We start from the raw sequence: 23,684 nt of genomic DNA, 5'->3' as shown, positions 1-23,684 counted from the left end.
CATAAATGAAGGAATAAAATATGAGTTAAGATAATTACTTGGGGGTGGTCAAGGATAGAATCTAGGCATCTCTCAATACACTCTGTTTTGTGGTTTATCTTTGGAACCACATAAATGTTTTGCGTAATTGTAAGATTAAGAAAAATAGATTGCTAAAAATTGAAAGCAAAATGAAGAAAATGAACCTAATGGTGTATCCAGGTGGTGGTTTAAACCACACAGAAGGGAATGATACTAATGACTTTTTTTTTTTTTTTTTTTTTTGAGACGGAGTCTTGCTCTGTTGCCAGGCTGGAGTGCAGTGGCACCATCTTGGCTCACTGCAACCTCTGCCCCCCAGATTCAAGTGACTTTCCTGCCTCAGCCTCTCGAGTGCTTGGGACTACAGGCATGCACCACTGTATCTGGCTAATTTTTGTGTTTTTAGTAGAGACAGGGTTTCGCCATGTTGGCCAGGCTGGTCTCGAACTCCTGACCTCAGGTGATCCACCCTCCTTGCCCTCCCAAAATACTGGGATTACAGGCATGAGCCACTGTGCCCAGCTTCTGAGTGACTTTAAATTAATTTGAGTGAACAACCTTAGAACCAAAGAACTTTTGCTAATGACTAAAAGAACTATAAATAAATCTTTTACTGTTTTTTGTTTGTTTGCTTTTTGAGATGGAGTCTCACTGTATCACCCAGGCTGGACCCAGGCTGCGATGCAGTGGCGTGACCTCGGCTCTTTGCAACCTCTGCCTTCCAGGTTCAAGCAATTCTCCTGCCTCAGCCTCCTGAGTAGCTAGGATGACAGGGCATCACCATGCCTGGCTAATTTTTGTATTTTTAGTAGAGACGAGGTTTCACCATGTTGGCCAGGTTGGTATCAAACTCTTGACCTCAAGTGATCCACCTGCCTCGGCCTCCCAAAGTGCCAGGATTATAGGCATGAGCCACCATGTTTAGGCTACAAGGTTTTTTTTTAATTAGCCAGATATGGTGGCTCATGCCTGTATTCCCAGCGACTTGGGAGGCTGAAGCAGGAGGATCGCTAGAGCCCCGGAGGTCAAAACTGCAGTGAGGTATGATCGCACCATAACAATTAACATATGCTTAATTGCTGCTGGATGTGGTGGCACATACCTGAAACGCCAGCTAATCAGGAGGCAGAGGCAGGAGGGTCACTTAGGCCCAGGAGTTTGCGGTTGTAATTGTGCCACAATTGCACCCGTGAGAAGCCACTGCACCCAGCCTGGGCAGCATAGAAAGACCCTGACCCTAAAAAACAATTTTAAAAAAAGGAAACTATGGTCATCGGCATCAGAGGGCTGTGGTTCCCAAGAGAAGAGACAGTGAACTGGCCCAGCGCCCATCGTGGCATCCCACCTGGGAGTGCCCTTCAGGTGGTGGCACAGGGGGGGAACCAGGGCAGAGCAGGGGGTCTCGCTAAGTTGGCCAGGCAGAGGTGAGCACTGGGGAAAGATGGCTCAGCTCAAATGCGTGGGGTAAAGTTCCAAAGAAGAGGGAGCTACACAGAAAAATCTACTAAAAACGCAGAAAAAGGTGATCAGCGTGCTCCCCTCCTCGTTGTCACTTCTAATCGTTTCTCATGATTCTCCCTTTACGTTTATGTTTCTGAGCTGGCACACATACACACGATTCCCTGCTTTGTTCACACTCCAGGAAGCTCTGCACGGTGTCCTGTTCCCATCAACCACATCGCTTGGTGATCGCTCCGCTTTGCATACAGAGCACGTCCTACCCTTGTTAAGCCACTGAACAACTTATGAAGTGAGCAGCTTCACTTAGTGCCCTCCCCACTTACGCCACCTCTGGTTAGTGGCACAGCATCGGGAATGAACCACAGGCTAAGCCAGGAGCTATGGACACAACCCTGGACAAGTTTGCTTCCTAAATCTTGGTATCGCCTTCCATAAAATGAGAACTCCAGTGCCCCGCTTCCTCACAGGGCGGGGTGTCATACATGAATTAGATAAGAATGAAAGCATCTGGCAGAGGCATAAAAGGGGATTCGCATTCCAAGTCCCCCGTGACTGCCCTCAGTCTGCCTTAGATACCTGCCTTCTTGGCAGGAGCTGCTTTGACCTTGCATATGCGCTCTACTAGACTGTAAGACCCTTCTTTGCCGAGAAAACTCACTTGAAAGAAGCTCTCTCCCAGCACTGCTTGTGAGCTATGTGTGAGCACAAACACCCAGCTCGGCAGTGCAACCATCCTTGCATTCTGGGTATGACTGTCCCTCGGAGGAACCAAGGTGGAGTACGCACCTGTGCTGCTGACAAGGGGCCTGCTCAAAGGGGCCCCTCCCTGTCCACTGTTACAGGGTCTCCAAGTGGCCGTCTGCACCCTGCTCTGTGACACATGCTATGTCACAAGAGGAGAGCACCAGGGGCAGCATGAGAATGTTTAGAGGGAAATCGAATTTAACAGGGAATAAAGCAAGCAGTGGGTCAACAGCAAGAAACAAGAGAGAGAAAATGTTCTGACTTTGTATTTACTTCAACATGTTTCTAGACAGGGCACAGTGGCTCGTGCCTGTAATCCTAGTGCTTTGGGAGGCAAGGTAGGAGGATTGCTCGAGGACAGTAGTTGGAGAAGAGCCTGGGCAACATAGCGAGGCTCTACAAAAATAATAAAAATTAGCCAAGCGTGGTGGCGCACACCTGTGGTCCCAGCTATGCAGGAAGCTGAGGTGGGACGATCACCTGAGTCCAGCAGTTCAAGGCTGCAGTGAGCTATGATTATATCACTGCACTCCAGCCTGAGCAACATAGAGAGACCCTGTCTCAAAAAAAAAAAAGCCTTCTAAAACTCAATCATTAACTGAAAATTAGAACCATCTCTGCTTCTTGCCTACACACAGAGGAATGATCATATTAACGGTATTTCACTGTTTTGAAGAACACACAATGCAGCTTTTTCTTTCTGTTGTTTCCATTCTCTGTTAAGTACCAAGGCCACTTTCTGCATCCAACCTTCTGTATCCCAGTCCCTCTAACAACGTCTACCCGTTAGATGCAAAAGGCTTGCTCACTTACCACGATCATCAAGGAGAATATTCTCAGGCTTTAGGTCTCTGCAAGGAAAGAAACAACAACAAAAGGCTCAATTATTCAGAAGTTGGCACTGTGACGCCTGAGTTCCCAGGAGGAACAACTGGCCGTGAGCAGGGGCGGTGAGCGAGGGCCAGGATACCAGAGAACAAAACCGCCCTGCACGAGCCACGGCAAACAGGCTTTAGTAGTCACGTGGCAGGACAAGAATTTTACCAAATCCATCTCAGCAAAAAACTTACACACAACGACAGTGTAAAACGAATTGCTTTGCGTAGTTATACAGATTTGAAGACATTTCAGTGATTAAATACGCAGCCCAGTGGCAAGGAAAGCAACTAGTCTGTAATGAACGTGGCTCAATTTCTCTTATTAATATAATTTTAAGAGTTCCCAAAAGTGAAAATTCTCCATATTAGAATGCCTCAGGCTGGGTGCAGTGGTGTGTACCTACAGTCCCAGCTACTCAGGATGCTGAGGTGGAAATGTCACTTGGGCCATCGGTCATTCATTCAACAAGTACTTAGCGATAGCTGCTGATGGTGAGTCCTCTGGACATAGCGGTGGATGGGGCAGACGTGGTCCAGCCCCCGCTGAGTGCAGGCAGGTGAGCCAAAGCTTACTTGAGAAAATCCAGCTCATCTTGAGACGTAGTCACCTGTCAAGTGTGATTTACTCCAGGAATAACATAAGAATCAAATCTCCCACGGGTGTGTTCCATGCTCCAGTGCTACCAGACTCTTACGTCTAAGCAACAGCCACAAGGCTTCCTCAACTCAGGCGAGCAGCTCTGTCTCCAGAGGACTCAGAGCCTGGGCAACAGTCCACAGTCCACCCCTGCTCAATGTTCAAGGTGCGGCCGCATCAGCCCTACTGCCAAGCCTGGTCCCTGGTCCTTGAGAAATATATATCCCAATATATATCCCTGTTGGCTACAGGACATATAAGATAAGGAGAAGCTGAAGGTCCATCAGAATAGGGAGAAGTGAGATCAAAGACTCCCAAGAAGCTCACTGCCTGACGGGACCAGCTGGGCAGACATGGGGAACACTGTGGGATGTGAGGGAGGGGCCGCGCTCGGCCTCATACCCTCATGCTGCACGGGCTAACTCTGGGTGGATGAGCAGGAGTGCCTCAGAACGACAGGAAGAGTGGCACCTTGTGAAAAGTTGCAGCGAGGTGAGGACACGTGAGTGGCTGAAACCCTCGCACGACGAGGCCAGGGGGTGCCCGTGGGGGAGCAGCAGGGCCCGAGGCTGGAGGGCTCAGCAGGGAGCTGCCTCACAAAGGCCATGAGAGCCGGGCTTACAAGGTGGCAAGGCAGACACCATCAGGTCCCATGCCAGGCCCCCTTCCGCTGGATGTCAGAATCCAAGGGTACACAAGTCCCTGATATAAAATGGTGTCGAATTTCCACATAACCTACACACATCCTCCCAAATACTTTAAATCGCCTCTAGATGACACATACTACCTGACACAATGTAAACGATATGGACATAGTTGTTATACTATATTGTTTAGGAAATCTTTTCTCTTTTTCCCCCTTTCAGCCTGTTGAGAAGGATTTTCGGAATAGTTTTGATTCACAGCTGGTTGTGCACAACATAGAACTCGTGGATATGGGGGACCCACTGTGACTGGGAGGTGAACCCACAGAAGCGAAGACATAAAACTGCCCAGGGAGAGTGACTGAGAAGAGACTCAGAGCCCAAGAACTCCAGCATTCAAGGGCGAGGATGAGGAACTGTTTCTCCTAAAACTGAATATATTGATTACACTAAACTATTAAGTTTAATTGAATTTTCTTTACTAAATTCTAAGATGCACAAAGAAACTGCTAGTTCAAGACATTAAGTTGTTATCTTACATGGCAGGCTGCAATATCTCCTTATCGGAATGGTCAAAATACCTAAGAACCTTAGAAATGCCTTTTTCTCACGCTTACATGAGTAGCACTACCTTTAATTGATCAACTTAACAAGGGAAAAGCAAACTTCTCCTTCAAAAAGACAATTTATTAGACATTTAGGCCAGGCACAGTGGCTCACACCTGTAATCCCAGCACTTTGGGAGGCTGAGGCGGGTGGATCACCTGAGGTCAGGAGTTCGAGACCAGGCTGGCTAACATGGTAAGACCCTGTCTCTACTAGAAATACAAAGTGTTGGCTGGCCATGGTGGTGGGTGCCTATATTCCCACCTACCTAGGAGTCTGAGGCAGGAGGATCACTCAAACCCAGGAGGTGGAGGTTGCAGTGAGCTGAGATCGCACCATTGCACTCCAGCCTGGGTGACAGTCAGACTCCATCTCAAAAACGACAGCCGCCACCACCACCACCACCCAAGGCCCTCTGACTGACCATATTTCCCATACTGTAAGTGACCACCCCTATGAGTCACCATCCAGGGGCTCCGAGCTGCTCTCCTGCATAGCCTGGAAGCAGCCAGTGTGAGCCAGGGAAGCCCAGCGCTGGGAGAAACCGGCTCCAAAGCTTGCAGGCTCCGTTAGGCAGCACCATTCTTACCTGTATACAATTCTTTCCCTCTGTAAATCTTCCAAGCCGCAACACAGCTCTGCAGCATAGAAAACAGCTCTCTGCTCATCAAAGCCGGGATTGCCCAGGTTGTAAATGTGAAACTTCAAATCCCCTCCATTCATGATGGTGAGCACCAAGCACAAGGCATCTTTGGTTTCATAAGTGTAGGCTAAACTAACCTAAAGACAGCAACATCACAGAAACAGAACACGAACAAGCTCATTCATGGGTGATTTCCTCTATTTGCTAACAATATGCAGATAATCTGCGTTAGGTTTATAATCAGAACATGTGAATACTATGTTTCAGAGAAATAGACACATCACGTGCCTCTTGGACCTTGGCATACTGAAGATTTAACCGCAGCTGGGTCGCAAAAAGAGGGAACTTTCTAGAGCTAAGCGAAGAAGTGGTGAAACTTCACCACAATACTTGGGATCGTGACTCCCCTTGCTGTGCTCTCATCACTCGAGCCCAGGTGATCCACGGGCCTTGGCCTCCCAAAGTGCTGGGATTACAGGCGTGAGCCACAGTGCCTGGCCTTTTTTTTACTTTAAGTGCCAATGTCCTGATCTTTTTTCTTTCTAATTTTTTTTTTTTTTTTTTTTTGAGATGGAGTTTTGCTCTTCTTGTCCAGGTTGGAGTGCAATGGCAGAATCTCAACTCATCACAACCTCCACCTACCGGGTTCTAGCAATTCTCTAGCCTCAGCCTCCCAATTTGCTGGGATTACAGGCCTACGCCATCATGCCTGGCTAATTTTTGTATTTTCAGTAGAGAAGGGGTTTTTCTGTATTGGTCAGGTTGGTCTTGAACTCCTGACTTCAGGTGATCCGCTCGCCTTGGCCTTCCAAAGTGTTGAGATTACGGGCGTGAGCCACCATGCCCGGCTGTGTCTGGCCTTTTTTTTTTTTCATATTCAAACTGTTCTTGGATGCTCTTTTTTAAAAAAAAATTTTTTTTCGGTAGAGTCCAGGCACAGGAATAGTCACTCTTATAATCCCAGCACTTTGGGAGGCCAAGGTAGGTGGATCACGAGGTCAGGAGTTTGAGACTACCCTGGCCAACAAAGTGAAAACCTGTCTCTACTAAAAATACAAAAAAATCAGCTGGACCTGATGGCGAGCGGCTATAATCCCAGCTCCTCAGGAGACTGAGGCAGGAGAATCGCTTGAACCCAGGAGGCGGAGGTTGCAGTGAGCCAAGATCATGCCCCTGCCCTCCAGCCTGGGCGACAGTATGTGAGACTCCATCTCAAAAAAAAACATTGTAGAGTAGGGTCTCCCTATGTTGCCCAGGGTGGTCTCAAACTCCTGGGCTCCAGTGATCCTCCCACCTTGGCCTCCTCCCAAAGTAGTGAAATGACAGGCATAAGCCACCAAGCCCAGACTAACAATGTTTAAAGCAACTCCCAGATAAGTCCATTTTATGCAAGATTTTCATGTAATTGTATGTGAGACTGACATATCATATATAAACACCGTGCTATTAAATTCAGATGCCAGCTGTAAAGGTAAACGGTTTGGGAACATTTGTCCCCCAGCACAAAGCAGCCGACCTCAGGGCTAAGAAATAAACGGTCTCGAGGAAAGAACTCTAACACCACAAATGATTTATAATAATCGTTCACACTCTCCCTTCAGCCAGTCTTCATGCTTCAGCAGCTGCTGCAGGAGATGTGTAACTAGGCAGAGAGACACTGGGTTTGGAGAGGAGAGCCACACCACACAAGGCACACGTCAAGCCTGGGGCGGGTCCTGAGCTCATACCAGTCTGCCCAGTGCTCTGTCCTTCCCAGAAACAGTGAAGGTGGAATGTGAGGCTTCATACAATTGGGATATGCTAGTTGAGGTAAACCTCCCAGAAAAAACAAAAGATGGAAAACAGATTGAGGCCAGAGAGAGGAGGCCCACGTGAGAAGAGGGGCTAGAGAAAGTAGCCTCAGCCGGGCGTGATGACTCATGCCTGTAATCCCAACACTTTGGGAAGCTGAGGCAGGCGGATCACTTGAGCCCGGGAGTTCAAGACCAGCCTGGACAACCTAAGGAGATCCCATCTCTCTCTCTCTCTATCCCTCTTTTTTTTTTGAGATGGAGTCTCACTCTGTTGCCTGGGCTGGAGTGCAGTGGTGCAGTCTCAGCTCACTGCAACCTCTGTCTCCCAGGTTCAAGCGATTCTCCTGCCTCAGCCTCCTGAGTAACTGGGACTACAGGCATGCGCTACCATGCCTGGCTAACGTTTTGCATGTTTTTAATAGAGACAGGGTTTCACCATGTTGGTCAGGCATGTCTTGAACTCCTGACCGCCAATGATCCACCTGCCTCAGCCTCCCAAAGTGCTGGGATTACAGGTGTGAGCCATTGCACCCAGCCAGAGATCCCATCTCTAAAGAGAAGAATATAAATTAAAAAAAAAAAAAAAACTAAACTAAACTAAGGGGCGTAGTGGGGTGTGTGTGTGTGGTCCCAGCTACTCAGGAGGCTGAGGTAGGAAGATCATTTGGGCCTGGGAGGTCGAGGCTACAGAGACCCAAGATCGTGCCACTGCACTCCAGACTGGACAAAAGAGCGAAACCCTGTCTCAAAAAAAAAAAAAAAAAAAATAGTGACAAAGAGACAGTATCCTCAAGTACAGCCAAGTCACAGTGCCCCGTGGGCCGGAGAAACTTGACTGGAGGCTGACAGCAAACAGAGGTAAGCTCTGGCTGGCTGCGATAAGGGAAAGGAAAGGGTAGTTCACCGAGAAACACAAGGTAGCTAAGGAACTGGACAAGCCTCTGCAAGCTGGCAGGTGTGAAGAGTAACTGACAGAGTGGGACGGGAGACAACAGATTTACAACAACCGGAAGTTAGAAGCAGTATCACTAGTACTATGTTTTCTAAGATTTGAATAAGAAAGAAGAGAGCTGTTATTAAAAATAAAAATAAAAAACCTGTTACTAAAAAGAGCAGAACGCCACACAAACTAAGAAAACAAGGAATGACTTCTGCGGCTTCCATGAGAGTACGCTGGGCAGCAGGGCTGTGAGTCACGCGACGCACAGTGAAGACTGAGGAGACACTCACCACGAATCGACTTTGCACTTTCTCCAAAATCCTTTTTTCATTTAGAGCCAGAGCTTCACCTTTCCTTTTCTTTATTCTTTTCTTCTGTAGCTTTTTACAGGCATACATTTTTCCCGTGGCTCGCACTTGACAGGCACAAACCTAGTTTAAACAGCAAAACGAAGGTGTATGTCCACCTGACATTTCTGAGGCCACACAGAGGAAGCTCTTTGCTTCATGAGCCCCTCGCTGGCAGGGACCAGCAGCAGTGCTTGAGGAGCCGAGACCGTTTCAAAGGTGGGCGCTGTCAGCCTGAGTCGGCTCCTCCTCGCAGTGACAAGGGGCGCTCCATCAACTCTATTTTCCGCCGGGCGCATTTGCTCACACTTATAATCCCAGGAGAATCACTTGAACCCGGGAGGTGGAGGTTGCAGTGAGGCGAGATTGCACCACTGCACTCCAGCCTGGGCGACAGAGCAAGACTCCATCTAAGGATTCTCCTGCCTCAGCCCCCGAGTAGCTGGGATTACAGGCGCTTGCCATCACGCCCAGCTAATTTTTTCTTGTATTTTTAACAGACATGGGGTTTCGCCATGTTGGCCAGGCTGGTCTTAAACTCCTGACCTCAGGTGATCCGCCCACCTCGGCCTCCCAAAGTGCTGGGATTAACAGGCGTGAGCCACTGTGCCTGGCCTAAAAAGATTCTTTTTAATTTAAAAAGTCAAGAGTATAAGGAGCCGGGCGCGGTGGCTCAAGCCTGTAATCCCAGCACTTTGGGAGGCTGAGGCAGGTGGATCACAAGGTCAAGAGATCAAGACCATCCTGGTCAACATAAATTAGCTGGGCATGGTGGCGCGTGCCTGTAATCCCAGCTACTCAGGAGGCTGAGGCAGGAGAATTGCCTGAACCCAGGAGGCGGAGATTGTGGTGAGCCGAGATTGCACCATTGCACTCCAGCCTGGGTAACAAGAGCGAAACTCTGTCTCAAAAAAAAAAAAAAAAAGAGTATAAGGAAATATATTTCGTAGAATTCACAATTTTCATATCTTTATTCTATTTACTTCTTAAAGTAGCATTTATGAATTATGTCAACTTCATGTCATGAAAAACTTTCAACATACAAAAGTGGAAAAAGATAGTTTTGTGAGCCTCAGGTTCGGGCCCCCCCACTGGGTCATCCACATGAGGCCACTGTTTCTTCCAGCTCCCATCCACTGCGCACTCCACGGGGGGCGGCTTTCAAAGCAAACATAAGACACAATGTGATTTTATCTACCAATAAAATAACTTTGATGGCAAAAAAATATAACGCTAACTGTGGAAAATACTGGAAGTAATAAGGACAGTGATAAAAATTCACCTGCAATTCCAAGATAATGACTGCTAGTATTTTGCTATATTTGATTCTAGGTCCAACCTTCTCACGTGGGTATGCAAGAATATATACCCTGTTCCCCACCATCCCAGACTTTTATGGCAAAACTGGGCTCATAGTGTAAAATAGCTCGTATTTCCTAACCTCCTTTTAAAAATCTTATCATGTGACTATTTTCTCATCATGAAAATAGTTTTCCTAAAATGTGACTATCCCAAAATTTAATTCATCATTTTCTTAAGACTTGGCATAAGAATCTCTTCATATCTCTTTACCGTTAAGACATATTCTTCTAAGTGGAATTGGCAAATCAAAGAAAGGGAATGGAAAGCGGACAAGAGTGCCAGGCACGGTGCTGACAGCCGGTGTGGACACTCCCTGGCTCCCAGAGGCCTGGCGGGCAGGCCGATTATTTCCCTGCTAGAGGTGAGAGTACAGTGGCAGGCCCAGGACCACACTGCTGCAGGTCAGACGACAGGACCCCGACCGTGGGTCTGCCCACGTCTGAAGTACGTGCTCTTTCCACGACAGTCTGCAGCCTAAAAACCATGACAGCAGAGATGTCTACTCAATTCCCTGACCACTGTGCTCACTCAGGAGCCTAGAAATTAACTTCGGAGGACTTCAAGCATAAGCAAAAAACAAAATAAAACCAACTATGTTTGCTCTCTCAAGCTAGCAAATGCACGGCTAGGATCTGGGGGAAAGGGCACCAAGCCATCCCTGCATCGGGGCGGGCAGGGCTCCTTCCGACAGGCATTCAGAGTAGAAGTGGGCTGACTGCTCACTACCTCTGGGCCTTGACTCAGAGTACAACAGTTCCAGAACAAGTCTGTGGAAAACTGCCACAGTTTATTCGTGCATCCGGCCATTTGTTTGGGAACCCAGGCAAATGTTAGAAAGTAATCTATACAATCATAATTATACTGTCTTTCTTTTCTACTTTTTAAATGTATTTATTTATATCAAATATTTAAATGAGGTCTTGCCATGTTGCCTTGGCAGGTCTAGAACTTCTGGGCTCAAGCGATCTGGCCACCTTGGCCTCCCAAAGTGCCAGGGTTACAGGCATGAGCCACCTCGCCCAGCACCGACTCATTCACAATAGTTAAAAGTTGCCAACGTGTCCCTATTGCTAACAGTCCTACTAGGACTGACATGTTTTAAAAACTTACATGTGGCTATAATTAGACTTTCATTCCTTTGTAAACACACAACCCATTTTCCAGAAATTTTTCCTCTGCTCTTTCACAAAATCTGAGTCTTTGCACTTGGAGATCACTGAAGGCAGATAAGCAAGAGCCGAATGAGAAAATGACTTTCTTGTTCTAGGACACATTCAAACAGTGGATAGATTTCTTTCTTTCTTCTCTCTCTCTCTCTCTCTCTCTCTCTCTCTCTCTCTCTCTCTCAACAGAGTCTTGCTCTGTCGCCAGGCTGGAATGCAGTAGCGCAATCTCGGCTCACTGGAACCTCCACCTCCTGGGTTCAAGCGATTCTCCTGCCTCAGCCTTTCCAGTAGCTGGGACCACAAGAACATGCCACCATGCCCAGCTAATTATTGTATTTTTAGTAGAGATGGGGTTTCACCATGTTGGCCAAGATGGTCTCGATCTCTTGACCTCGTGATCCTCCTGCCTCAGCCTCCCAAAGTGCTGGGATTGCAGGCATGAGCCACCGCGCCTGGCCAGCAGAGGACAGATTTCTTACAGAAATATCTACCATGGAGGGATAAGAGCAAGCATTCAATTGGATTAGGCAAAATATTCTATATGGTCTCTGGAACTGTTCCAGAAGGACAGTACTGTTACTTCTGAAGTAATGACTACGTTGGCCAATTTCTCACCATGTCAAGCTTCAAGTGCATAACAGATCTCAGTGGCAGTGTCCTGCCTCCTAGGTCAGCTTTCTAATTCACTTCAAGGCAATGAATGATATTGGCTTTTGCTTTGAATTGTAATATGGGAGCAGTAATATCTAAATCACATCCAGGCTGTGTAACCTGTCTCTCAGTTAGACATACAGTGTTAGTTTGCCAATGGTTTGCCTGGCTCTTAGGGACCTGTAAGTTCTTGAAGTCTATACGATCACTCCAGGTAACTAATGAGGTAATTAGCATCTCTTTAAACGGCCAGACCGGAACTGCTGGTGTTCTCCATCTGCCTACACGGTGCTGCCCATCTAGGAAACCCGTCATATGTAAGCAACACCCCTCGTGAGTCTGTGAGTCTTTTCCTTAGGATGTTCCCAAATTGACACATTTCCAAACACCTTTGGACGTAGGTATGAGGTACACACACGTCCAAACAGAGAAGGGTTATGTAAGTATATTTAATAATTCACTCTGTACTGTGTGAATTTGGGGTCAGTCTTAAGTTTATGGAAATAGAATCATGGAAATTCCATAATACAGGAACAGAATCGTCTTTCCATCTGGACCAAGTGACTGGGCTTGAACATGAACATGGAACCAGCTCCTTCAGAACTCTGAGGCAGAAGGTGAAGTCAACACAAGAAGGGATTCGTAAAAACCTTTTGCTCAAAACTCCCTGTGAATTCCCACAGTTGCGCGCTAAGGAAACCGTGCGTTGGGAGAGTTGACGCGTTACCTGAAGCCAGGTTCTCAGGACCTTGCTCTCCACCCGGCTGGAAGCGCTGTTCTGAGCTGGCCCCCATTACTCACCTCTCCAAATCCGCCTTTTCCTAGAACTCTGTAATGTCTAAATGTGTTCTTGGTTACGGGTTGCCTAATCAATTAGAAAAACAAGTTTCAGGTCTCACATTGCACTGTTCTTTTAAGACAGAAAAGACTACTCATTGCTTGTCTTAGCCTCATTTATCGAACCATTCTGCTCAAAGGGGTTACGGAGGACAAAGGGTGTGTGTGCTCGGGACTGCGGCTCCCTCTAGCAGGACAGCTCTCGACTTGCTCTAAGAGCAATTCATGCCAGGCGCGGTGGCTCAGGCCTGTAATCCCAGCACTTTGGGAGGCCGAGGCGGGTGGATCACAAGGTCGAGAGATCGAGACCATCCTGGTCAACATGGTGAAACCCCGTCTCTACTAACAATACAAAAAATCAGGCCGGGCTCGGTGGCTCAAGCCTGTAATCCCAGCACTTTGGGAGGCCGAGGCGGGTGGATCACGAGGTCAAGAGATCGAGACCATCCTGGTCAACATGGTGAAACCCCATCTCTACTAAAACTACAAAAAAATTAGCTGGGCATGGTGGCGCGTGCCTGTAATCCCAGCTACTCAGGAGGCTGAGGCAGGAGAATTGCCTGAACCCAGGAGGCGGAGGTTGCGGTGAGCCGAGATCACGCCATTGCACTCCAGCCTGGGTAACGAGAGCGAAACTCCGTCTCAAAAACAAAACAAAACAAAAACAAAAACAAAAGAGTAATTCATTTATCTTAACATCAAAGACACTGAAGCAAAAGGCAGAACAGTCCAATTATCCTTCCTAAAAAGACAGGGCTGAAACCAGCCGACACCAGGAAAATATACGTGTTTATAGCTCAGGGTATAGTCTTAGGTAGACTGCTCTGAACCTGTCCAAAAGCAGGTGAGGAAGATGACATACATACGTTGTGCAATCTTTTGAAAAAAGAACCTCAAAGATGTTTATACCCAACATCTCAAAAGGAGCATGTATAAGCACGAACTGGAAATTTAATCAATCAATAATAATAGTACTAATAATAATACTAGTAGCAGCTAACCCGCGCCCCCTCTTTTTTTTTTTTTTTTTCTTGAGACAGAGTCTTACTCTGTTGTCCAGGCTGGAGTGCAATGGCGCAATCTCAGCTCACTGCAGTCGCCACCTCCCAGGTTCAAGCATGTCTCCTGTCTCAGCCTCCCAAGTAGCTGGGATTACAGGCACCTGCCACCACACCCAGATAATTTTTGTAGTTCTAGTAAAGACAGGTTTCACCATTTTGGCCAGGCTGGTCTCGAACTCCCAACCTCAGGCGATCCACCTGTCTTGGCCTCCCAAAGTGCTAGGATTACAGGCATGAGCCACTGCACCTGGCCCACAGCTAACACTTTTTAAGCACTTATTTTGTGCACCAGACATTGTGCTATAAGCACTGCACATACATTTCTCAGGTGATCCCAGCAATGGTCCAAGGAGGCAGATTTTATAGTTACCTCTAATTTATGGAACAAGGACCTGCCACTCATACAGGCTAAGCCACTTACCTGAGGCCACATAAACAGTAAGAGGCTGAGCAGGGTTCAGCTGTCAAGTCCCACCCACTGCATCCTATGAAATCACTCAAAACCTAAGCTAAGTTTTATTTTCTAGCCACTGAACCAACAGGGCTACCTGCCATTTTAAAAAGAGAGAATAGAGTCTATTAAATTAGAATAAATTGTATAATATCTTTGAAAATTTCTATACGAAAATACCATCTACAACTCAAAATTTCTAATCGTATTCTGACAGATGAAAAAGTCTACGTCAATCATTCTGCATTACGAGAAGTTAACACTTGTTTTATTGAGGTCTCTTTCTTTCCTAGAGATGGGGTCTTGCTACACTGCCCAGGTTGGAGTGCAGTGTCTATTCACAGGCATGATCATCCTGTACTATAGCCTTGAAATCTTGGGCTAAAGCAACCCCTCGGCCTCAGCCTCCTGAGTAGCTGGGACTACAGGTATGTGCCACCTCAACTGGCTTTTATTGTGTTTAAAATTAGAACATACCTTTCCAGCCATTTCCATTGTAAAAATTGGGAAAAATGTGAGCTTTCTTGGTATTCTTCAAATGGTTCCCGTCTTAAGTAGTTATGGGTAATTCTAGAAAAAGATTTTATGCAATTATATACATTTGCTGCATTCGGAAGTAAAAACAAGAGTGCTGTAGTGCATTAACAGGTACTGAACGTGAGAAAGTCAATCGCTGCACACAGTTCAGTACTTTGAATTTGCAGTTACATTAGGGTCTAATGCTATATCAGTGAAAACAGAAGTGAAATATCATGAATGGAAAGAGCGGTGAACTAGAAGGATGCATTCCCTTCCTGGGATCATGAATGAAAAGAGCGGTGAACTAGAAGGATGCATTCCCTTCCTGGGATCATGAATGGAAAGAGCGGTGAACTAGAAGGATGCATTCCCTTCCTGGGATCATGAATGAAAAGAGCGGTGAACTAGAAGTATGCATTCCCTTCCTGGGAGCGAGAGCGTCTGCCACTCTGTTGTCCAGCAGCATGCTCCCCATGTGCAAGACGCAGTGGAAGGGTCCCCTGCAGGACAGCACAGAGGCCAAAGGCATGGGCCGCTGCAAGTCCCGCTTCAGCCACTCACTGGCTGGGGTCCTGAGCCACTTACCCAACCTCTATGGCTTCAGTTTCTCCTTCTATAAAATAGAGATAATAACCATGCCTATTGCATAGGGTTGCTATGAGTGGGTAAATGCATTAACATGTCCAAAGCATTTATTATTGTTTTGCTATATTTTGTTGTTGTTGTTGTTTAGAGACAGGGCCTTGCTCTGTTGCCCAGGCTGAGTGCAGTGGTGCAATCATGGCTCACTGCAGCCTTGAACTCCTGGCCTCAAGCAATTCTCTCAGCTCAGCCTCCCAAAGTGCTGGGACTACAGGTGTGAGCCACCGAGCCTGGCCTGATTGTTGTCGCGTGATTACTATTACATGTCTCTTAGTACACATGCCCAGGAAAGGTTAGGGCATGTACATACTCAGGAGAGGGATGTGAAGAACCAAAGTGTGGACTGAAAGATTGGCCCTTCCTGGCTTCTGTGACATCCCAAATGAAAACAGGAAGAAATCTGATTCTTACCACAATGTCCTGGACCAGTACCAGAGAGCAAAGACCATGCCCGTCCTGTCTGCCACACCAGGGAAGCAATCAAATGGAGCCTTGGAGCCAACATCTCTGTTTTTCACTCTGGCTCTGTCACCCAGGCAGGAGGGTAGTGGTGAGATCACAGTCACTGCAGCCTTGACCTCCCAGGCTCAATTGATCCTCCCACCTCAGTCAATTCTAAATAGCTGGGACTACAGGTGTGCACCATGTGCCTGGCTAATTTTTCTATTTTTTGTAGAGACAGGGTTTTGCCATGTTGCCCAGGTTGGTCTTGAACTCCTGAGCTCACACAGTCCTTCTGCCTTGACCTCCCAAACTACTGGTATTTTAGGTGTGAGTCACGGCACCCAGCCAGAGACAATATCGTTTTGCAAAGAAGTTCAAATCACAAACACTAGAATACCATTAATGTGAATATCCAACAAGAATAAGTGAAAAATGACTGGAAATTTAAAATCTTTACTCGACATTTGCTCCAATCCATTTCAGAGGAGGAGGCTGAGGGCCAGCAGAAGGATTCTGGTCCAGTGCTACACACCTGGCTAGGAGAAAGATGAGCTGCATGGCACTAATCTGTGGGATGTGGAACTGGCGACTGAATTTCTCACTGAAGGAATAAGCATCTAAACCAGCCAGCTCCTTGGTGTGCAGAGCACCCACACCTCAAGAGGAAGCCATACAGAGAGTGAAAGCCTTGGTTTTTATTCTATTTTTATCTATTCATTATTTGTTTTTGAGACAAGAGTCTCCCTGTGTTGCCCAGGGTGGAGTGCAGTGGTACGACCTCAGCTCACTGCAGCCTCCGCCTCCCAGGTTCAAGCGATTCTCTTACCTCAGCCTCCTGAGTAGCTGGGATTACAGGCGCACACCACCATGCCCAACTAATTTTTGTCTTTTTTAGTAGAGATGGGGTTTCTCCACGTTGGCCAGGCTGTTCTTGAACTCCTGGCCTCAAGCGATCTGCCCGCCTCGGCCTCCCAAAATGCTGGGATTACAGGCGTGAGCCACTGTGCCTGGCCTTTTACTTTAAAGGCACTCCCATCATGAGAGCATTCAGGTTCCAGCCCAGCCCCACGACGCTCTGGCTGCACAGGCCTAGGCGCGCCGCTCCCTGCTGCATGTGAGCTGCGTGAAGGCAGAAAGCCTGTCTGTTAGGTTTGCCCATGTAGCCCAAGTGCCTAGGACAGTGCTTAGCACTGAACAAGCCTTTAATAAATTATTTGTTGGAAAAATGAACTCAACTCTCTCTGGTCTGGTATGCCACTGGAAACATCAAGATAAATCTAACATAACGTTTTAAAACCTGCTTGGGCATTAATAATACATAAAAACAGGCCAGGCGTGGTGGCTCACACCTGTAATCCCAGCACTTTGGGAGGCTGAGGCAGGTGGATCACCTGAGGTCAGGAGTTTGAGACCAGCCTGGGCAACATGGTGAAACCCCATCTGTATTAAAAATACAAAAATTGCTGGGCGCGGTGGCTCAAGCCTGTAATCCCAGCACTTTGGGAGGCCAAGGCGGGTGGATCACGAGGTCGAGAGATCGAGACCATCCTGGTCAACATGGTGAAACCCCATCTCTACTAAAAATACAAAAAATTAGCTGGGCATGGTGGCACGTGCCTGTAATCCCAGCTTCTTGGGAGGCTGAGGCAGGAGAATCGCTTGAACCCAAGAGGCGGAGGCTGCAGTGAGCCAAGATCGCGCCATTGCACTCCAGCCTGGGCAACAAGAGTGAGATTCTGTCTAAAAAAAAAAAAACCTAGGGAGAATACCTAGCACTTCACAAGTACTAGTGCATGGTCAGCAATGGAACTCCCAGTTCTGTTCCCAGGTGGGCCCTCTCTCCCAGTCTCCTGGAACGCCCCCCGGACCTCCTGCCTGCCTCCCTTCAGGACCGGGCCGCACCTCTCCAGCTTGCATCACTCTTGCACTCACACGGGCCGGTGCGTGCCCCTCCTCCCACCAGCGCAGGTCCAGCTAAGGCCCCACGACCCCCAGTGGGGGCTGGAGGAAGAAGCAGGCGTGAAGAGTAGAGGTGGCTTTGCAGGCTCTCTTCGCTCTCTCGCTCAGCTCTTCAGTTCTCACTCTGCCCACATTACCTGGATCTGGCCTCCACTGCCACAGCCTTCATCACACCCACGTCCAACCTCCCATGCCTCAAACTCCACATGGCCTCCCACAGACAGCACAGGTCTCCTTGCTACCAGCCCCAAGTGTCTCTAAAGTCCACTTGCTGATGTCCATCATCACTGTCATTTCCTAGTCCAGGTCGCCACCATGTCTCACCTGAACATCCACAACAGCCCCTACGGCTCATCTCCTGGACCCCGTCTTCCTTCTCTTCACCCTTGGAATTGTAGCCAGAGCAATCTTTTAAAACTCAATGAATATGTCATTGAATCGCTCTCAGAGCAAAGAACAAACTTGTTCATGGCTCCCGGGGCCTCAGTTTCCTCCCTGTGACATGAGCACCTGTCTGCCTACACATACAAAGCACTACAGATTTCGGGCCTGATCGCCTCAGAAACCGTTCTTTCATTCCACATCTGTAAAGAAACTGAATTTAGCCAAACAGCTTTGCCTCGAAACTTTCCTTGCAAAGGTCCAGAAAAAAGATATTTTTTGAGTGCCTAGGTCTGAAAAAAAGCATTTTATTGGAATCTTTTCCTCCTAGACACGGGCAGAGCAGAGAGGGCCTGGAGCCACCACCGGGATGCTGGGATGCTGGTGCTAAACAATGGGACCCCTTTCAGTGAGCCACGTGTGTGTGCGGAGTTACTACTCTTCACTCACCTCTTTCTAGAGACAGTAATCATTTTAATGTGTAAAGTCAACTGACCCTTGAACAACGCGGGCTGAGCTGTGAGCAGCCACTTACGCGTGAATTTCTTCCACCTCTGCCACCCCTGAGACGCCAAGACCAACCCTCCTCCCTCTTCCTCCTCAGCCTGCTCAATGTGAAGATGACGAGGATGAAGAACCTTTACGATGATCCACTTCCACTTTATGAATAGGAATTATATTTTCCCTTCCTTATGATTTTCTTAATAACACTTTCTTTTTTCTAGCATACTTTATTGTAAGAGTATAGCATGTATTACATATAACATACAAAATATCTGTTAATCGGCTGTTTATGTTATCAGGAAGGCTTCTGGTCAACAGCAGGCTAATAGAAGTCAAGCTTTTGGGGCAGTCAAAAATTATACACAGATTTTCAACTACGCAGAGGGTTGGGGGGTGTCAGGGTCCCCAATACCCATGTTGTTCATGGGTCAACACGCTGCTAAGAACTTGTCTTATGCAGAGAGCCTCCTGTAAGCTGTCTGCCTTGGGGTTGGTCATAGATAATATAGTCAGGGCTCAGCATGAACCACTTACCTAGTACATTCCTCAAAGACTTTTTTGGAAGGGTTCTCCTCCTTCAGTTCCAATCTACATTTTCTCACAACATCTGGAGGTATTTCTGGCAAAGGGGCTGCCAACTTAACACAGTGTAAACCAAATACATAATTATTAGTTATTTCACAACTTACTGGTAAATAGAACCTAATGCTTATTGTGAAAAAATAAAGCCAAAGTGTGTAAAACGAAAGTCAAAGTGCCACCTGCACCCGCCACCCCAGTCCCGCTCTCCAGAGTTCTGCTGTTGTCTGTCTTTTCAGCTCTTCTCCGATGCATATCAAAACACACACAAGGCCAGGCGCAGTGGCTCACGCCTGTAATCCCAGCACATTGAGAGGCCGAGCTGGGTGGATCACCTGAGATTAGGAGTTTGAGACCAGCCTGGCCAACATGGTGAAACTCCGTCTCTACTAAAAACACAAAATCTTAGCCAGGCGTGGGGGTGGATGCCTGTAATCCCACCTACTTGGGAGGCTGAGGCAAGGGAATCTCTTGAACCTGGGAGGCAGAAGTTGCAGTGAGCTGAGATCACGCCACTGCACTTCAGCCTGGGCAACAAGAGCAAAACTCTATCTCAAAACCAAACCAAACCAAACCAAACAAAAACACACACACCCCCAGAATGGAAAGCAGGGTCTCAAAGAGATATCTGCACACCCATGTTCACTACAGCATAATTCACTGTAGCCAAAAGTGGAAACCACCCAGGAGTCTGTGGATGAATGGATAAATAAAATGTGGTCTATACATAGAGTGAAATATCGTTCAGCCTTTTTAAAAAAGGAAATTCTGAAACACGCTCCAACTTGGATAAACCTTTTAGACATTATGTTAAGCAAAATAAGCCAGTCATGGTTGGGTGCGGTGGCTCACACCTGTAATCCCAGCACTTTGTGGGGGGCAGAGGTGTGTGGATCAGTTGAGGTCAGGAGCTCGAGACCAGCTTGGCCAACATGGTGAAACCCCGTCTTTACTAAAAATACAAAAATTAGCAGGGCATGGTGGTGGGCACCTGTAATCCCAGCTATTCAGGAGGCTGAGGCAGGAGAATTGCTTGAACCCAGGAGGCGGAGGTTGCGGTGAGCTGAGATCGCGCCATTGCACTCCAGCCTGGGTAACAAGAGCGAAACTCTGTCTCAAAAAATAAATAAATAAATAAATAAATAAATAAATAATAAATAAATAAATTGAAAATTAAACATACACGCGCATGCGCGCGCGTGCGCGCGCACACACACACACACACACACACACACACCTCTCTTCAGATATGTAGTTTCTTTTTCCTCATGAAAATGGGAAAAATATATGTAGAGTTTTGTGGGGTATTCTGAGACAGAAAATATTGGCTCATTGCAGCCTCCTCCTCCTCCTGGGCTCATGCAACCCTCCCACCTCCAACTCCCAAGTAGCTGGGACTATGGGTGCATGCCACCACACCTGGCTAATTTTTCTGAGATGGAGTCTTGTTCTGTGGCCCAGGCTGGAGTGTAGTGGCACAATCTTGGCTCACTGTAGCCTCTGGCTCCTGGATTCAAGCGATTCTCCTGCCTCAGCCTCCCAAATAGTTGGGATTACAGGTGTCCGCCCCCACACCCAGCTAATTTTGAACTCCTGACCTCAAGTGATCCTTTGGCTGGCCTCAGCCTTCCTGTACCTGGCTAATTTTTGTATTTTTTGTAGAGACAGTGTTTCACCACGTTGCCCAGGCTGGTCTTGAACTTCTGATCTCAATCAATCTGCCCATTGCAGCCTATAAAAGTGCTAGGATTACAGGCACATGCCACTGTGCCCAGCCTATGTCTCATGTTTAAAGTATGTGCTAAGGTCTATAGAGCTCCCCCATTTTCTTGAGTGACTGCAAGGTTTTCTGGTGTGAGTTCATCTGTCCCCAGTTACATCCCAGCTGCCAATTTTCCCACAGCAAACAGCACTACCATGAACGTCTTTGTATTTCCATAGGGTAGATTCCTAAGAACAGAAGTACCAGCCCAAAAGATCCAGGCATTTTAAACATTCATATTTATTGTGAAACTACCCTCCAGGAAGGCTCTGGCACTCCGTCCTCCCACTCGCAGGGTTCCTAGGTGCACAGCCCCGTCCCCTTTAACCCTCACCCAAGGTGACAAACCACTGTCTGGATCATGCTCAGCTGTCTACCTCATGTGTAATTAGAAACAGGACATGCATCCCAGACTGAGTTTTGCCTGTGACAGAGCCAAGCCACCAGAGCAAATCTGTGTTTCTAATAAATCATCTCCTAAAGTTGAAAGTAAACAATGAGAAAACTCACATTTTTAAAAATCAATAATATTGTCATAATTAATCATGATTAGTAGCTGCCATTTAAATTATCTGATACATTTGAGGCATTTAAATACATATGGTCTCGGCTGGGTGCGGTGGCTCATGCCTGTAATCCCAGCACTTTGGGAGACTGAGGAGGGTGGATCACTTGAGGTCAGGAGTTCGAGAGCAACCTTGCCAAAGTGGTGAAATCCTGTCTCTACTAAAATACAAAAATTAGCTGGGCGTGGTGATGGGCACCTGTAATCTCAGCTGTTCAGGAAGCTGAGGCAGGAGAATAGCTTGAACCCAGATTATCCCAATAATCCGGGTTTGGGATAATCCAGGTTCAAGCGATTCTCCTGCCTCAGCCTCCTGAATAATTGGGAGGCGGAGGTTGCAGTGAGCCAAGATCGTGCCACTACACTCCAGCCTGGGTGACAACAGCAAAACTCGGTCTAATATATATACATATATGGTCTCATTTAGCCCCACAACCACCACCCTGATGGGTGAGGAGAGGCCTGGGAAATCCCTCTCCGGTGCGCACACATCAACAAGGGAGGCACCAAGACGGAGCCACACACACACCCTGCTGGACTCTCCAGTCACTTCTTTCTATGCAGCAAGGCTGTGATAAGAGTAAGATGGATCCATTCATTTTCCTATTTAAGAAAAGAAGTTTTTTCACTCATTTGCTCAACAAATATGCATTGTTCCAGGCACTGGACACAGCAGAAAACAAGACAAAATATTCTCAGAAGACAAAGACAGTATTTTAAAAGTCTTATTTTCCCTCCAAAGGTCTCAGTTTTTCTGAAACTAAGTAGCAGGTAGATTCTACAAAAACTGTTGGCCGGGCGCGGTGGCTCATGCCCGTAATTCCAGCACTTTGGGAGGCCGAGGCAGGTGGATCACAAGGTCAAGAGATTGAGACCATCCTGGCCAAATGGTGAAACCCCATCTCTACTAAAAATACAAAAAGTAGCTGGGCGTGGTGGCGCATGCCTGTAGACCCAGCTACTCAGGAGGCTGAGGCAGGAGAATCTCTTGAACCCGGGAGGCAGAGGTTGCAGTGAACTGAGATCGCGCCACTGCACTCCAGCCTGGTGCCAAAAAGAAGAAAAAAAAAAAAGACTCTTCTGTGATTAACTCCAAATAGTGTTCCCATTTTCAATACCATAGAAAAGTTGTATATTAATAGTTATTTATTCCCACACAAAGGAAAAGCAGTGTTTCTAACATCCATGAGAGGGAGGTAAGCTAAGGTGACCTGAGGTATGGCAAGGTAAGGTACAGAACTACCTGCCTAATGCAGAACTGACACTTCTGGGCCTTCCAATTAAGGAAAGATCATGGTTTTTCATAATAAGTAGTTACCAGGGCAAACTGACCAAATGACTCAGTGCTTTGCTTTTTAAAATTTTTACGGAGAGGAAATTCTAATGGGAAAGACCAGTGGTGGAGAGGGGAGGGTGGATTTTGCAGAAATATGCTTATTTTTCTGTATTGAAAATTACATTTACTTTCCTATTTTAAAAAATTAGATCATCTTTTATTGTTGTGTTCTAAGAGTTCTTTACACATTCTGGATACTAGACCCTTACCAATATTTGATGTACACATACTGTTCCCCATTCCGTGGGTCACGTTTTCACTTCTGATAGTGTTCTCTGAATTCAGTTTATCTATTTTTCCTCTTGTTGCTTGTGCTTCCGCTGTCATACCTAAGAAGTCACTGAGTAATTTCAGGGTATTGATGATTCACACCTACACTTTGCTCTCAGAGCTGTATAGTTTTAGCTCTTATATTTAGGTCTTTGATCCATTCGGCATTCATGTTTTGTTTATGGAATGAGGTAGGGAGGGGTTCAATGTGATTCTCTGCACATGGCTATCCAGCTGTTCCTGCACCATTTGTTGAAAAGACTACTCTGTCTCCCAGTCGAATTGTCTTGGCATCCTTGTGATAAGGCAATCAAGTGACTTTTTTTTTGTTTTTTTTTTTTCGAGACAGAGTTTCGCTCTTGTGACCCAGGCTGGAGTGCAATGGCGCGATCTCGGCTCACCGCAACCTCCGCCTCCTGGGTTCAAGCAATTCTCCTGCCTCAGCCTCCTGAGTAGCTGGGATTACAGGCACGTGCCACCA

At 47.0% G+C, this 23,684-nt stretch overlaps 1 protein-coding gene across 11 annotated transcripts in view; it reads right to left on the bottom strand.

The window, feature by feature from the left end:
- Positions 1-23,684, bottom strand: part of GRK4 (G protein-coupled receptor kinase 4) — a 68,500-nt gene that overhangs the window by 17,856 nt on the left and 26,960 nt on the right. For 7 of the 11 annotated variants that reach the window (XR_012516796.1, XM_074395800.1, XM_074395802.1 and 4 more), the window contains 3 exons: positions 8,658-8,798; positions 5,581-5,771; positions 3,040-3,077 (listed from right to left, as the gene is read on the bottom strand). Coding sequence is in view for 10 of the 11 variants with exons in the window: in XM_074395800.1 (XP_074251901.1) it covers positions 3,040-3,077; positions 5,581-5,771; positions 8,658-8,798 (370 nt within the window). In the remaining variant the exon portion in view is untranslated. Of the gene's footprint in view, positions 1-3,039; positions 3,078-5,580; positions 5,772-8,657; positions 8,799-12,694; positions 12,759-14,719; positions 17,402-19,225; positions 21,858-23,684 lie in introns of those variants that run through there. The other 4 variants (XM_039468323.2, XM_074395808.1, XM_074395807.1 and 1 more) reach the window with 4 other exon arrangements.

Source organism: Saimiri boliviensis, chromosome 3 (assembly GCF_048565385.1).
Source record: "Saimiri boliviensis isolate mSaiBol1 chromosome 3, mSaiBol1.pri, whole genome shotgun sequence".
In the NCBI taxonomy this organism is placed as follows: Eukaryota; Metazoa; Chordata; class Mammalia; order Primates; family Cebidae; genus Saimiri; species Saimiri boliviensis.
The sequence above is the reverse complement of the archived record's forward strand: the minus strand, read 5'-3'. Positions and strand labels throughout refer to the sequence as shown.